The sequence below is a fragment of the Myripristis murdjan genome, chromosome 21 (assembly GCF_902150065.1).
Source record: "Myripristis murdjan chromosome 21, fMyrMur1.1, whole genome shotgun sequence".
Taxonomy (NCBI): Eukaryota; Metazoa; Chordata; class Actinopteri; order Holocentriformes; family Holocentridae; genus Myripristis; species Myripristis murdjan.
In genome coordinates, this window is record NC_044000.1 from 24,700,182 (window position 1) to 24,714,214 (window position 14,033).

Sequence of the window (14,033 nt, forward strand, 5' to 3'; positions counted from 1 at the left end):
TTTCCTGCTATCTATCTCGCGCTCTCTTTCTTTCTGCCGTAAAAATAGAATTCATTTCCCAGCCCAACAGCCATCTTTCTACGGTAAAAGTGATGAATTCTCTTCCTGCTGCTAATTGTATTTTCTGCAATTTTATTTGGCAATGAAAAATTCATGATTTTCTCCTCTCCTCCTTAAAGAAAGGTGCCGGGGGCACAATATTCTTATTGCGTCTAAGAAGTGGCAAAATTGCAAGGAATGGGGTGTCAGGCTTAAGTTTGGAGGGAGAATTGATGGCAGGGAGTGCACATGGTTGTGGCCTTGCTAATACATGGAAATGAACTCTGAAATGCATCTGAGGCTGCAGACACAAATAATAAACAGGTTCTGGGGCCTTGGGCCATATTCCAGCATGAAATATGGACTATAACGTGCTGTCAGAGAACAGCAGACAACACTTTACTTTCATTAGCTATCATTTTATAGATCGCGGACAGAGTTTTTAACGCCACTCTACCCTTTTTTTTTTATTTCCTATAGCTGTTTTGTACCTATAAAATCTAAGAATTTGCTATTTGTCCACTGAATAATGTGTTGTAGTTTGGTAGAAAAACACGAATTTCTTTGTTATATTGCATCAGGACATTTGTCAGTGGAAAAACAAACACCCAGACTGCTCTGACACACATTTCCCGCATCCTGCAGACACATTATGCAGCTTTTAGTGGTTTTGTTGATGGCAGGCAGACCATTCAGGGCTCGGTGTGGTGCGAAGGTATTTGAGGGAGAGGATAGTGAGGCTGAATTGGTATTCTCAGAGGCACTGTGTGAGCATGGCTTTGTTCCAAAGTGGTGTGAAGGAGGAGAGATGGACACACACACACACACACACACACACACACACACACACACAGTGAGAGAAAGAAGAGGGGGGGTGGCGGTGGTGGGGAGGGGCTGTGCTTTGGTGAAGGTCAGGGGGTTAAGCCGATGGGATCCTTGGAGACGGGGGCCTGCCGAAAAGATGGTAATGACCCAAGCCATGATTCATCGCAAAGGCATCCATCACCCTGCGTGTGTGTGTGCGCGCGCGTGAGTGCGTGCGTGTGCTTGCTCAGAATGACGTCACCCCATCAGTCCCGGAGCTGTGCTGTCAGGGGCTGACAGGCAAGGGCTGTGGAGGAGCGAGTGTTTTCATCTGAACAGGCAGAGTGATAGACGGCTCGGGAGGGGGCGGGGCCGCAGCCGGAGTGGCAGGTGCCATGTTGCTCGCTGTACCCATGGGAAGGGGATTTGAGGTTGTTGTTGACTGTCAGGGCACTGTTAAGCAACAGCGTGAGCAGCACGACGAGACGAGCTCCGGCACACCGCTCTGGCTGCTTTTTCTATTTTTGTTTCCTCTGCTGGCTTCGTGTGCAGTGTTTGAGCTCCGGTTTCGATTTAATTACAGTTTACTTAATATAACTCCTCGGTCCCCCTCCTTCCAGTGCGGGCTGAAGCAGGTTAATTGAAGAGAGCTGCCCTGGGAGACGGAGAGATAAGCTCTAACTGTCGATGTGGGCCATGCAGGGCCTGCTTCCTCTGCTGGAGCTAAACATAGCTGCTTCATGGCTGTAATGAACGTGTCTCAGTCCTCGTGTGTGATTACTGCAGCGTGGGGCCTGCTTCACTCACATTGTTGTGCTTTAGATTAATTATAGTTTAGTTCAATTTAGATTAGATTAGATTAATCATAGTTAGGTTTAATTTAGTTTAGACCAGATTAGATTAACCATAGTTTAGTTTTATTTAGTGTAGTTAAGCCTCGCCTTTAGTTTAGTTTAGTTTAGTTTGCTTTAGTTTAGTTTGATTAATTATAGTTTAGTTCAGTTTAGTTTTTGCTTTGCCTTGTTTAGTTCAACTCAATTTGCTTTAGTTTACTTTAGATTCATTTTAGTTTAGTGTTGATTAATTTTGTTTAGATTAATTTAGAGTAATCATAGTTAATATTATACTTTAGGTTAGTTGAGCTTAGCTGAGTTTAGGAGTTTAGTTTAGTTCCGCTGTTTTTACTTTAGTTTGCTTTAGTTTAATTTAGCTGAATTTACATAAAGTCTCAATAGATTTGTTTTAGTTAAATGTCTTTTTTATTTTTATGAGAATGAATTTGGACAGGTTAAGCCGTTTCCATTAGCATTTATGGATTTTTGGCTACAACTGCACTTTACATTAAAATAAAAATCATATTAAACTGTATAAATAAATCAGTGTGCAAATAAGTAAATGTATTTTGTTTTGTTTAATTGACAGTCTGACAAACAAAAGGGTCAATACAGTGTAACACCAAAAATGTGGAAAGATCATTTCCCCTGCAGTCTTTGGCATAACAAAGCACAAAAAAGGGAATCTGGCAGCGCGATCAATTACACAGTCCAATCAGCGAATGAGAAAAATCTCTCTATCGATGCAACCATAAAATAAAAACAATGAAATAAATCCCAGGATGGAGCACCGGTGATGAAAATTTGACTAGCTCATTAGTCTGTGGATGATACTGTTCAGTCTGGGTTTTCCCTCATTAGCCAGAATTTATGCAGAAGATATTCCTCCAAAACCATGAACTTCCATTCCTGCAAGCACAGTTGATATGCATCTCCATGACCCAAACCACCACGCATTAGCATTAAATATAATAAAAAAATGTCTAAACCTTGAGCTTAAAGGAACTTTCAATGTATTTAAACTCCATTTGTCCCCGGACAGAGTTGTGCAATTCTCTTAAGTTCTCAATAAATGTGGTTATAATATTTTATCTCCACTTACATTCCTAAAGAGCCACATTCACTCTACCACATAAAGGGGGGTAAAAAAAAAACAAAAAAAAAAAAAACGTATTAACTCCAAAACTGTATTTTCCCAGCAGCATTCCTCGCTGATTCTTGAGGCTGTGCTTTTTTTTTTTTTTTTTTTTTTTTTTTTCCATTTAGCCCATTCCATTGAGCTTTAATTAAAGCAAAACAAGGATCCAAAGCATTTGAGTGATATCACTGGAGCCTTACTCACAATAATTCTCACGAAAAATTAAATTGTCAGAGGCTGTTTATAGTTTGGGGGCTCGTGTAAGATGAGATACATGGTAAATCAGCTTTTGTTTTTCCCTCAAGTTCGCTGTTTGTGTAGATTCCCCTCGCCCGCCCCCCCGCCCCCGGGTGCTGTAAGGAATACTGACCCAGTTTAGTGTTGACTCTTGGTTGGCCTCAGTTGGCTGGCTCCACTGGATCCGGGGTTATGACACTGTCCCGGTGCCCCCATCAGTCCCAGCAAGGTCGTTCTAGGTAATTACCTACTCCGGGTCCTCTTGGAGATATTGCGCATGACAGGGATCCCTCTGGGTGGTAGATTGGAGAGAGGCAGAGAGAGATAATGGATCCGACAGATGATGTGTTATAATGGCAGATTTTTTACGTGGGTGAGCGGAACAACCGTCCCACTTGGGCACGGAGATCAGAGCAGAGGAGGAGCAGGGGGAGGACGAGGAGCAGGATGAGGCCGGAGACACACAACAAGGGGCTTCTCTGGCCCCTTGGACAGGACGGCCCACGCCTGTGTGCACCACTTCCAGCCTTTCTCTCTCTTTCTCTCTCTCTCTCTCTCTCTCTGTTTCTCTCTTCCTCTGGGTCAGAGGCAGGGGCGGTTTATTTTTAGTGAGGGAGACTTAAACACAAAGTGATGCCCATGAGAGAGAGAGGGACATCTCCCAAGCCTCTATACAAGAGCCAGTGCCGCTCCGGTAGCCAAGGAGCATGTGTGTGTGTGTGTGTGTACGTGTGTATATATATATATATATATATATATATGCATGAGTGTGTTTGCAGTGCAGTCCCGCAGTGCTGCTGCCTGCATCCATAATTAAGCCCAAGACACAACGATCAAGAGGAATATAATTGGCCGGTAGGAGGAAAGGGGGCGCCGGAGCGGAGGCAAGTGCTGCAAACTTTTTGCTTTGACTAGAGCAACGGAGAAAAGGAGAGAGATAGAGAGAGGGCAATGTGAGAGAGTGAGGGGAAGAAAGGAGAAGATGGAGGGAAAGCCATTTACATGCTAATGCTGTCCTCGGCCCTTCAGCTGCCTGCTCGGGTACCTCGCCCGCCACCCTCAACAAAGCTCTTGGCCAGCACGCCGGTCGCCATGTTTACACAATAAACAAACAGCAATGAGGTTAACGTCTTTTCATGCATCTTTTTGTGCGCACCTACAATATTAGCAACAGTCAAGTGTTGCGTAGCCGTTTTGTTGCATCTGAAGAACTCAGCTGACTGCCTTTGGGCCTTTTTGTCATCCTCTGGGCTTTTTTTTTGTTTGTTTTTGTCTCCTAGGCGACAGAGTGGGCACCGGACGAAGAAACCAGGAGGTCCTGTCAGAGCAAAGGAAAAACGGAGGTAACCTCCATCGTGCCCCCAATTATAACACTTCATGACAGTGCTGCCTGGCTGGCAGAGAGGCCATCTTGCTATCTTCTGGCTGTTGTCGGGGTCCCTATGGGCCTCATGGGACGGCTCTATATAGACCAGCGATTCCAGAGCCTTCAATCAGGAGTTGTTTTCTTCTCGCCATGAAGGGAAAGGGCATAAGGGAAACACTCCCACACACAGATACATTTACACAAAGCCTTCCAGGGCTGAACAGTAAGACAGTCAAGAAGACTTCCATTTAAAAAAAAAAAAAAAACTCTGATAACCAACACTGTGATGCATTTTTTAAATTTTCTGTTTCTTGGTATGGATTGATTGCCGTTTCATTTTTTATCTGCACTGATGCCTATAGAGAGAAACAAAACTGAGCACACAAAGCAGGCAATCACTTCTCTCTAAAAGCTGCGTTACTGCAATGACCTCAATTCTCCCCCGAAACACAAAGCGGAGAAATCTCCCAGAAAATGATACTTTAAGCGTAACAATGTTTTAATACCAATAAATCCATTTCATTCCATTGTTAAGACAGATTCGACTCTATTCACTGAAACACATAATTGATGGCTTGTAGACATATTTTACAGCTTCTGCCCAATTTCATGAATAGATTTCCATTCGGTTGCCAGCAGCATCCCTGTGTTGGAACAATGGTCTCGAGAGTGAAAGGTAGCGGCGTTGAATTGCCTTTTTTTTTCAGTCTCGGTGCCAGCCTGATACCAGAGAACATCGGCCATTGTTCCTCTCAACAACACATCTGAGAGTGTGTAGTTAAACCTGCCCGTCACCTCAGCTCCTCTCTGCTGACTCTGCTGTGCTGCAGCATTCGGAGAGCTTCTTTATTTTGCCTAACCCTCTCCCCTCTACCGCTCCCTGTAGGTCGAATGTCAGAACTACATCAGAGTGCTGCTAGTGAACAAGACGGAGGTCATGACGTGTGGAACCAACGCCTTCCAGCCCCTGTGTATCACCCGAGAGGTATGGAGATATATGTGTGTGTGTGTCTGCGTCACCCTGCGTTTGAGTGTGTGTCCATATGTGCCTGCACTCCATTATCCATGAATCTGAGGGAGAACAGAGTGTGGATGAGGGAGGTGTTACGATAAGGCCTGGCTCCTTGCAACATCAAGCCGACGATAATGCACCTGCTCTCTTTGAGGAGGAAGGAAAGAGGGACAAAATCTCTCAAATCTCTCCTTTTGTCTCTCAGTTTCTCTCTCTCTACCTGTTTGTCCGTCCCATTCCCAGGTGGGCAACATGAGCAGCGTGCTGGAGCGGGTGAACGGCGTGGCGCGGTGTCCGTACGACCCGCGGCACAACTCCACGGCGGTGGTAACGGAGAGCGGCGAGCTGTACGCCGCCACCGTCATCGACTTCTCCGGACGCGACCCCGTCATCTACCGCAGCCTCGGGGGGATGCCGCCGCTCCGGACCGCCCAGTACAACTCCAAGTGGCTCAACGGTAGGACGGCACGGCGAGAGATGTGAACATAAAACCGCAGCTCACACTAAAAGCATTAATTAACTGTGTGGTTTCCACTCTCATGTCCATTAGTAAGATTTCCTCCAGCTCAGGTTGTGGATTTATTGTCTTCCACTTTGCTTGTTTCACTTTGTGGTCGTCCAATTTCCTCTCTGACCACATTTTAAAACATTTCAGATAAGGCGTTTTAAAAATGTGACTGCAGCAAATGTGTCTCACAGGGTCGCCGCCTCCTATCAAGCGTGAGAAATCTAATCTAATAGGATTAGTAATCTGATCGCATCTGAACTCGCTTTGGGCCGTTGAGTAATCCACACAAGGCTAGGTTGTAAGCCAGAGACTTGTGTCAAATAATCAGTGAACATTCCTGCTGTTACTTTAAACATTTTCCTAGGATCGCCTGAAGTGGCAGATTGGCCGAGTCGGCACTTTTGGGTCCAACACAATCGACCCTTTTGTTACAGATAAGGTTGATCAGTCCCAGATGGGGTGTTTTTAAGGGATTACAAAGACTGTTTGCACCTGAGGTTGCACACGGAGCACCTACACTATAGGGTTATGGCGAGGGATTGTCAGAATTTAGGGAACGCCAGAGAAAATGAAACCCCGTCGATCCTGCCGAGGTCAGTGTTCCTCAAGGTGTCAATAATCTCCGTGCTGCTGATGCTGCGGCTTTTCTCCGAACACGCCACAGCAGAAATACATCCAGAAACGTCCTGACTCCAGCAGAAATTTAGATGGACGTTCCGCAGGACGAGGCGGTCATCGGGTGTCATTCAAATGGCAGGCATGCTCAGATTCCTGAATTCATGGATGCTCGGGTTTGAGCGAGGTCGGAAGAGTCTGTTCAAGCAGAAGGGGAAAAAGGAATATGAGGATGGGACACTGGGATGCAAGCAAATGATCTGAGGCTGAGAAAATGTTAAGGACTCTGTATTTGTGTGTGTGTGTGTGTGTGTGTCTGCGTGTGTAGATGAGAAAATGCGAGGGGCAAGGAGGAGAAGGAGGATGAGGCAGAGGCAAAGCAGATAGACTGAGGAGTCAGTGAGCGATGTAATTATTCCTCACGGCAGGGAGAGGGTGAAATTGCAACACACAGCATGCTTCACACCATGCAGGGCCATCCAGCCTGTATATGCGTGTGTGTGTGTGTGTGTGTGTGTGTGTGTGCGTGTAGGTGCTTGTATATGTGCATGTGAATTGCATGCAAGCATGTGCCTCCATGTGTGCCTGAGCTGTGTGTGTGTGTGTGTGTGTGTGTGTGTGTGTGAGAGAGAGAGAGAGAGAGAGAGAGAGAGATGGTCTGGGGGAGGGAAAGAGATGAGTAGCAGAGTAGATTGTGTGCTCATCAGCATAATCACAGCTAGCTGCAGACACACACGCCCACGTACACAGAGTCAAACACACGTTTTGCACTCCACTCTTGCTTCCACTGACACACACACACACACACACACACACACTCATGCCATCACAGACAAAGCCACCTTTGCTTCATGTCCTGATTCTGTGAGAGTTATGGAGTGCTGCTCCCAGTGGATTCAGGGTGTGAATGAAAATCTCATTTCCAACACTAAGCCTCTCCAGTTCAGGGGGACCCACATACAGGGGGGGTGGGGAGGCTGGTGGGTGGGGGGGCTGGATCTAATCAATCTGTTCCCATATTGGATTGGCAGCCTGCCAAGTGCTGACCAACTGTTTCACATCGTGCATCTGAATGACGCGTGGAAGATATGGACTCGGAATAATATAGAACAGGTCCTGTGTGCTTTTGTCCGTCTCCTGCAGAGATGGCAGCACATGTGGCAATACATATTTCTGTCATCCTCTCTTCCTCTCGTTCCTCACCTCCCTCCATTCAGGATGCATTGGCAGAGGCAGGAACAATAATATTGCCAAAGCAAGTGCTATGAACGCATGCATACACACACGCGCGGGGGCAGTTTTCAAATCTCTGTATGACCATCAAATAGCCGACCCTCGTCTACATGTATTTTTTTTTTTTGCAATTATTTTGGCCCAAAGCTCAGTGTGTTCTTATCATTCATAACTTCACCCTTCCAACCCCCAGCCAGCCTGCTAGATTGAACAATCTGTTTACCACTCAGCGGGGTGCCAGAAAGACTGCTTGTCACATTCGCACCCACGCAGCTTCAATAATATTATGCAGAATCTGTCAGCTCAACCTGCCCTTTGTTGACACACACATATGCACAAACAGGTATTCACACACGAGGACGCCTGCGCGCATTCGCACGGCAGCTAAGGCATGCCTGTGCACACACTTGCACAAATCTACATGTACCCACACAGCGACACAGTCCTACATTCACAGCTGTGCACATATTATACACACACACACACACACACACGCGCGCGCGCACACACACCATTAGCTCCTTCACATGCCCTTTAGCTATAGTGAAAGCAGCACCGATACATTATGATGGCTGTCTCTTCAGCCTCCGTCATTGTAATTGTCAATGACCCAACAGGCACGACACCACTCACACACTCTCATCTGCATGCTTGTTAGCACCAATTAACTGGCTGCATTGGAAAGTACATTAGCTACCATTTGTCAGCAAGTGTTTGGTTTGACAAGTAATTTTTTTCCCTCAGGTGAATATAAATAATAAATGATAGCTTTGGGTGTCATGCATAATAATAATTAGGAGTGCGCTGTGTAGCTCGGCTGGGTTTGTGTGCAGGACCGTTTTATTTAGCAGCGCTTAATTCATCAAGCCTCAGATTATAAATGCAGATCCTGGATAAAATAATAAGGTTAGCCACTTGAAGTTAAATAAAAATGGGAAAAAATGATTATCAAGCATGCCAAATGAGCTGTGGCAGAGGTGGCACACTTTGCAACATTGCTGTTTCATGTAGGATAAATACTGCAAACATCATAAAAATGACGGCACTTCTGCACTGCTTACGCCGCTACCACTCAGTGCTTTTATGTGCAATATCCCCGATAATGTGACAGCCAGTTACAGGCTCAGAAGGCAGGCAGCCGCTCAGCTGATTGGTGGTTTTGTTGTTGCAGAGGTCTTATTTCACCGCGCGCTTCTTTATCTGTGGCCAGTATAACCACTGGTTGTTTTTATTACAGCTGTGAAATGGAATTAGGTGGCCGCTCTAGCTGCAGACAGCGTTTTCAGCCCTTCCACGTCTGGAAATCTTATTCTTTTATAAATGGCCCCACTAGCCCCGGAGGCACTTTCCGTCGTGGCTGTTCACAGGTCATCCAGCGCCTGTGACTGTGGGCTTATTCCACAGTTAATATCTCCATTGTTTCAGTGCTTGTGTGTGCGTACGGGTGTGGGTGTGCAGCATTTGTGCGAATTCGGGCTTGTGCTTCCATTTTGTGCGTGAGCGTGCGTCTGCAGCCACCGTGTGTGTGTGTCTGTGTGTGTGTGTGTGTTTGTGTTTGCATGCGTGTCTGTGCATGTGTGTGATATCGCTTACGATAAATGGGTCCCAGAGGAAAACAGAAGCGACAGCAGTGGCAGTGTATATTTTCTCTGTTTCGTTGTCCCTGTACATATGAGTAATCCCTCACTGTAAGTGGAAAACACAGAGAAACAGCAAAAAAAAAAAAAAACGTCATTCTGCTAAAGCTACAGTCAGCTCAGTGTCAGAGCAGCCTCTCCATTTCACAGAATGCTCATTTCAACCTAAAACACCTGATTTTGATGAAGATGAAAACCAGCCGGTGCTGTTTGAACACATGCAGATATCACTTTAGTCATATAAATGATAGTGTGATGGTTAATTGATCCTTGAGAGAAATCGTATTTTTTGCTTGCCAACGTTCTCAGGGAGGTCAAAGGTCAGGCTCGTATTTCCTTGTCGTACATGTCGGAAAGCTTCCAACTTGATTGGTTGGATATCTCGGGCGCTGTAGATGTGGATGTGCCATTGGAGCGTAATTCGTCTCTATCATTCATATACTGCACTGTCAATCCAAGCAGGGTCACGCTCAACTGCTGACATGTAGAAAGCCCATTTAATCATTTTTGTGTGTTTCTTTAAAAGGATTAAATAAGGCTCTACTTTGATTGTAACGATATGGAAATATCCGCGAACCATATCATCCTGAAAGCATCAAACATGGACGGTGCTGGAAAGGTGTTTTTTTCAATGAATTTTACACAAAATACAAAGACCAAACGTCCAGCAGACAAGCGAAAAACAGAAATTCTGCCGCCAAAGTTGAAAGCAACCACTTTTGCCGTCTTGAAATGTCACAACTCGGGTATCGCGGATGTTTCTGAATTTCTCACGCTTGTAATTATGGCTTTTGAGGGGAGCGTTCACACACTGAGTACGCTTTCGACTCGCACTTGAAGGCACCAGCAGCCCTGGATCTGGTAAGAGATTCAGCGTCTTGCTCAAGGACACTTAAACACAGCAGATGTTTGGGACCTGAACCCAAGCTGTCGCGCTGATGGATGATCTTTCCACCCTCTGGCACCCCGTAATCTATACTGTCACACATGTTTGCTTGCCGGATGATAATGTTAATCTGTCCCATGCATTTTTCACGTTCGCCTTCACTCATGTAAAACCTCCAAAATATGCCACCGTGACATGATGCTGTCATGCAAGTTCAGTGTGTGAAATATGAGTTCCTTATCCTTGTGCGTTTTGAGCACATGATTAGTATTCTGTGATGAATCATGTGTTGACAATGGCTGACACTGGCATCACATATTATTCAATCTGCTTTACCTGATAACCAGCCTGGTAGAAAGGGCCATTAATCATGAGCTCTGTCACAGTTAGCAATAAAAAAGACACAGATGTCCAGTCAAACCGACATATCTCCATGGATTTACTATCAAAACATCACATGGATTTATTATTGAGCCATTTTTTATCCTCTCCTTTCCTCCTCCTACTCTCCCTCCACTCCTCATTTACACATTTGACATTCAGGCATTTAGCCAGTGCTTCTTTGCAGAACATCATAGGAGGAGCGAAACAGTACAATTTCCTTTTTTTTTTTTTTTTTCAATATGGCAATCAATACTAAGGAGTGTAAAAGTCTAAGCTGCAGCGCTGAAAAGATAAATGTTGCAAATATCCCTGTTTCCCTGGAGTGACCATGTAACGATGCTCTCCTCCTCTCCCCCGCCAGAGCCCCACTTCATCTCGGCCTACGACATCGGCTTGTTCACCTTCTTCTTCCTGAGGGAGAACGCCGTGGAGCATGACTGCGGTAAGACGGTCTATTCCCGGGTGGCGCGAGTCTGCAAGAACGACATCGGCGGGCGATTCCTCTTGGAGGACACGTGGACCACCTTCATGAAGGCGAGGCTCAACTGCTCACGCTCCGGGGAAATTCCCTTCTACTACAACGAGCTGCAGAGCACCTTCTACCTGCCGGAGCAAGACCTCATCTACGGCATTTTCACCACTAATGTGTGAGTGATACAAGCAGAAATGCTTGGGCTCAACACCTGCACACACATTCGAAGGATTGCATTTGATAAGGCTGTTGGTTTTGGGGGAAAAGTTATGATTTGCACCCAGAGGCTTAAGTTACTCACTAACTCGTGTTGACTTTTTGCGATCCGTCCTTTTGCAAGAGTACATGTTTTTCAACTGGCGGGGATCTCAACTTGGAACCCAGCTCTTCATATGCACACATTTTAAATACTCCATTTGAATCACAAATGAGAAATGGGAGACCACTTGAATGCAAAAGCATGTATTTATTTTGCTGAAATAGCATATAGAATGGCTGCAGGGAACATAAAAAGATGGCTGATCTGCAGTCCACTCAGACAGCCCTTTTAAAGCTAAAGCAACAACCAGGTAAGTGGCTGCATGTCACATTTCCCCCCCATCCTCTATTTTAGTGATAGAGAATCACTTACCTGTTGAACTCACTGATCCTTATTAAATACTCGATTTAACTACATATCACTCTTTAACAGTCAAGAATTCAAATGTTTCAAGGTTTTCCAGTCACACGCACATACACACAAACACACAGAGAAATGTTTCACTTATGCAGGCACATTGTGGATCTCACCACACTTAAATGTTATTATATGCGGAATGAACCATACACATCCACACAGAAATTATTATTATTATATATATTACTCATTTATCATTTCAAAAGGACTATCATCACTGAACAGTAGCTCATTATGCTACCTGTGACATTTTTCCTTTTCCACCTCCCAGTTTGCTGATTCTCTTCTCTTAAAAAAAAAAAAAAAAAAAAACCTGAAGCCAGCTCAATTAAAATCTTGTCCAGTGTTTTTTTGCTCAATAAAATGAAGTGGAATTCTTCCACCTGGAGAAAGTAAACCTCTCCTCTGCCATCGCAACTAAATTACCTCTGTGGGCGGATGACAATTAGTCATGAGGGAAAAAAGGATCAGGAGTGGGATATAGTTTTCAAATAACTCATCTTCAGAGAAATAACAAAAGCACCAGCTAGTTTTATTGCTTTAATCTAATTACGTAAGTCGAATTTTGGTATAGCAAATAGAAGAGATAGAGTTTTGTTACTGTAGTTTTCATTGGGAAAAGTAATAGTATTGCTGTAGAGCATTAAGTGATTAAAGGGTTACCACGCAATGCTGCCCCCACCACTGAATAGGTGGGATGAGCAACCCCATCAAAAGGAGCGCTGCTGTTTTGAAGGCTCCTTTCAACACTGACAGGAATGAATTACGGGGGGGAAACAGTGACAGGCACACCAAAACACTTCATCTCGACGTGCGGTTCTTTTCATTAGCCCTCAAAAGTCATCACGACACAAGTTTTGCCGCCCAAGTGCTTCCCGAGCTATCTGTAGAGCAAGGCGGAGCGAGGGGAAGAGAGACGCAGAGTTTTCCAGAGTTTAGAGCTCCCTGCTGCTACTAATGATCAGCATGGATGCAGACAGCCCTGAGCAAGGCTGGCTGTGTGCCGTCTGACTCATGCACCCTCCAGTGTTCGACTGCTGCAGGTGGGGGTGTCACACACTTCATTAGAGGGAGGAAAGACGGAGAGCGGGTGTGCACGGATTTGGAACCTTGTTATGTTTTATGTTCAGTAAAAGTATAATTGCATAGCCTTATTGCACGTTGGATATAATGAGAAAGTCACAGAGTGGAGAGGGAGACAGACGAACAGAAGAGGAGGGATGTAAAGTTAAGTGATAATGCAAGCTGGAGTTTACAGCCCGAGGGAACGATATGCAGAATGAGGATATGAGGAATCTATCTGTGTGCACAGATTAGCATGGGGAAGCAGTTAAAGTGAACATTTAAAAACAGTTTCTGCATATGTTCCTCTGACCTTAGAGAATTTAGTCAATATTTTGTGAACGTAAGCAACCCTCTCCAAAAACGACGCATACCAAAGAACCTGTGACAGTCAGTGATAATGTTAAAGCTTTTTGGCTGTTTTCACAATTAATTCATTTAAGTTCATGCATCAAGCCTGAACAGTAAAAAAAAAAAAAAAAAAATCACAGATATTAAAGGAATACTTCTAAGACAAAACTGTATCTTCTGGATAATTTACTCATCCCGGGTTGCCTTGCATGTCTCTTCAAAGCCGCTGAATAAAGAAGCTCTGTAGAAGACGATCCAAATTTCAAAAGCGATATAAAGTTTATTTTTTTGGCATTTCTGTTTTATGGGACAGTTTTAGTAGAGAGAGACAGGAAAATATAGAGCAGACGCAGGGGATGATATGATCGGCAACTTTGACAAACAGCAGCACAGCAAGATATGAAAATGTCTGTTTGAAACTCCCAGCCTTTTTTTTTTTTTTTGCACCATAATCCAAGTCATGGTGACAAGGACTCAGCACTGACAGTGACCACGTTCTACCAGTGGACCTTTTCATATCCCTTCGTTTGTCCAAATCTCTAATCATCTCTCATTCTAGGGGAAATGGTTACAGTTTTTGGAGCCTCCATTCTCTATGAGGCATGTGATTATCATTATTTTATTTTTATTTTTTTTAAAGTTTGAAGTTTTTTGAAGTTTGAAGTTTATTTCGGCCAAAAATAGCAACAGGAATACAGAGTCCATACTAGCACATTAAGTGAAATTTGACTATCAAATAAAATAAATATACATGCATAATTAATAACAAATGAAAGGCCG

The 14,033-nt window shown here is 44.5% G+C and overlaps 1 protein-coding gene across 1 annotated transcript in view; it reads left to right on the forward strand.

Annotated features, from left to right (window-relative positions):
• sema5ba (sema domain, seven thrombospondin repeats (type 1 and type 1-like), transmembrane domain (TM) and short cytoplasmic domain, (semaphorin) 5Ba) overlaps positions 1-14,033 on the forward strand; it is a 161,296-nt gene that overhangs the window by 105,197 nt on the left and 42,066 nt on the right. Inside the window, 4 exon segments of the mRNA XM_030080367.1 lie at positions 4,332-4,394; positions 5,304-5,402; positions 5,673-5,886; positions 11,054-11,339. Of these exon segments, the coding sequence (XP_029936227.1) occupies positions 4,332-4,394; positions 5,304-5,402; positions 5,673-5,886; positions 11,054-11,339 (662 nt within the window).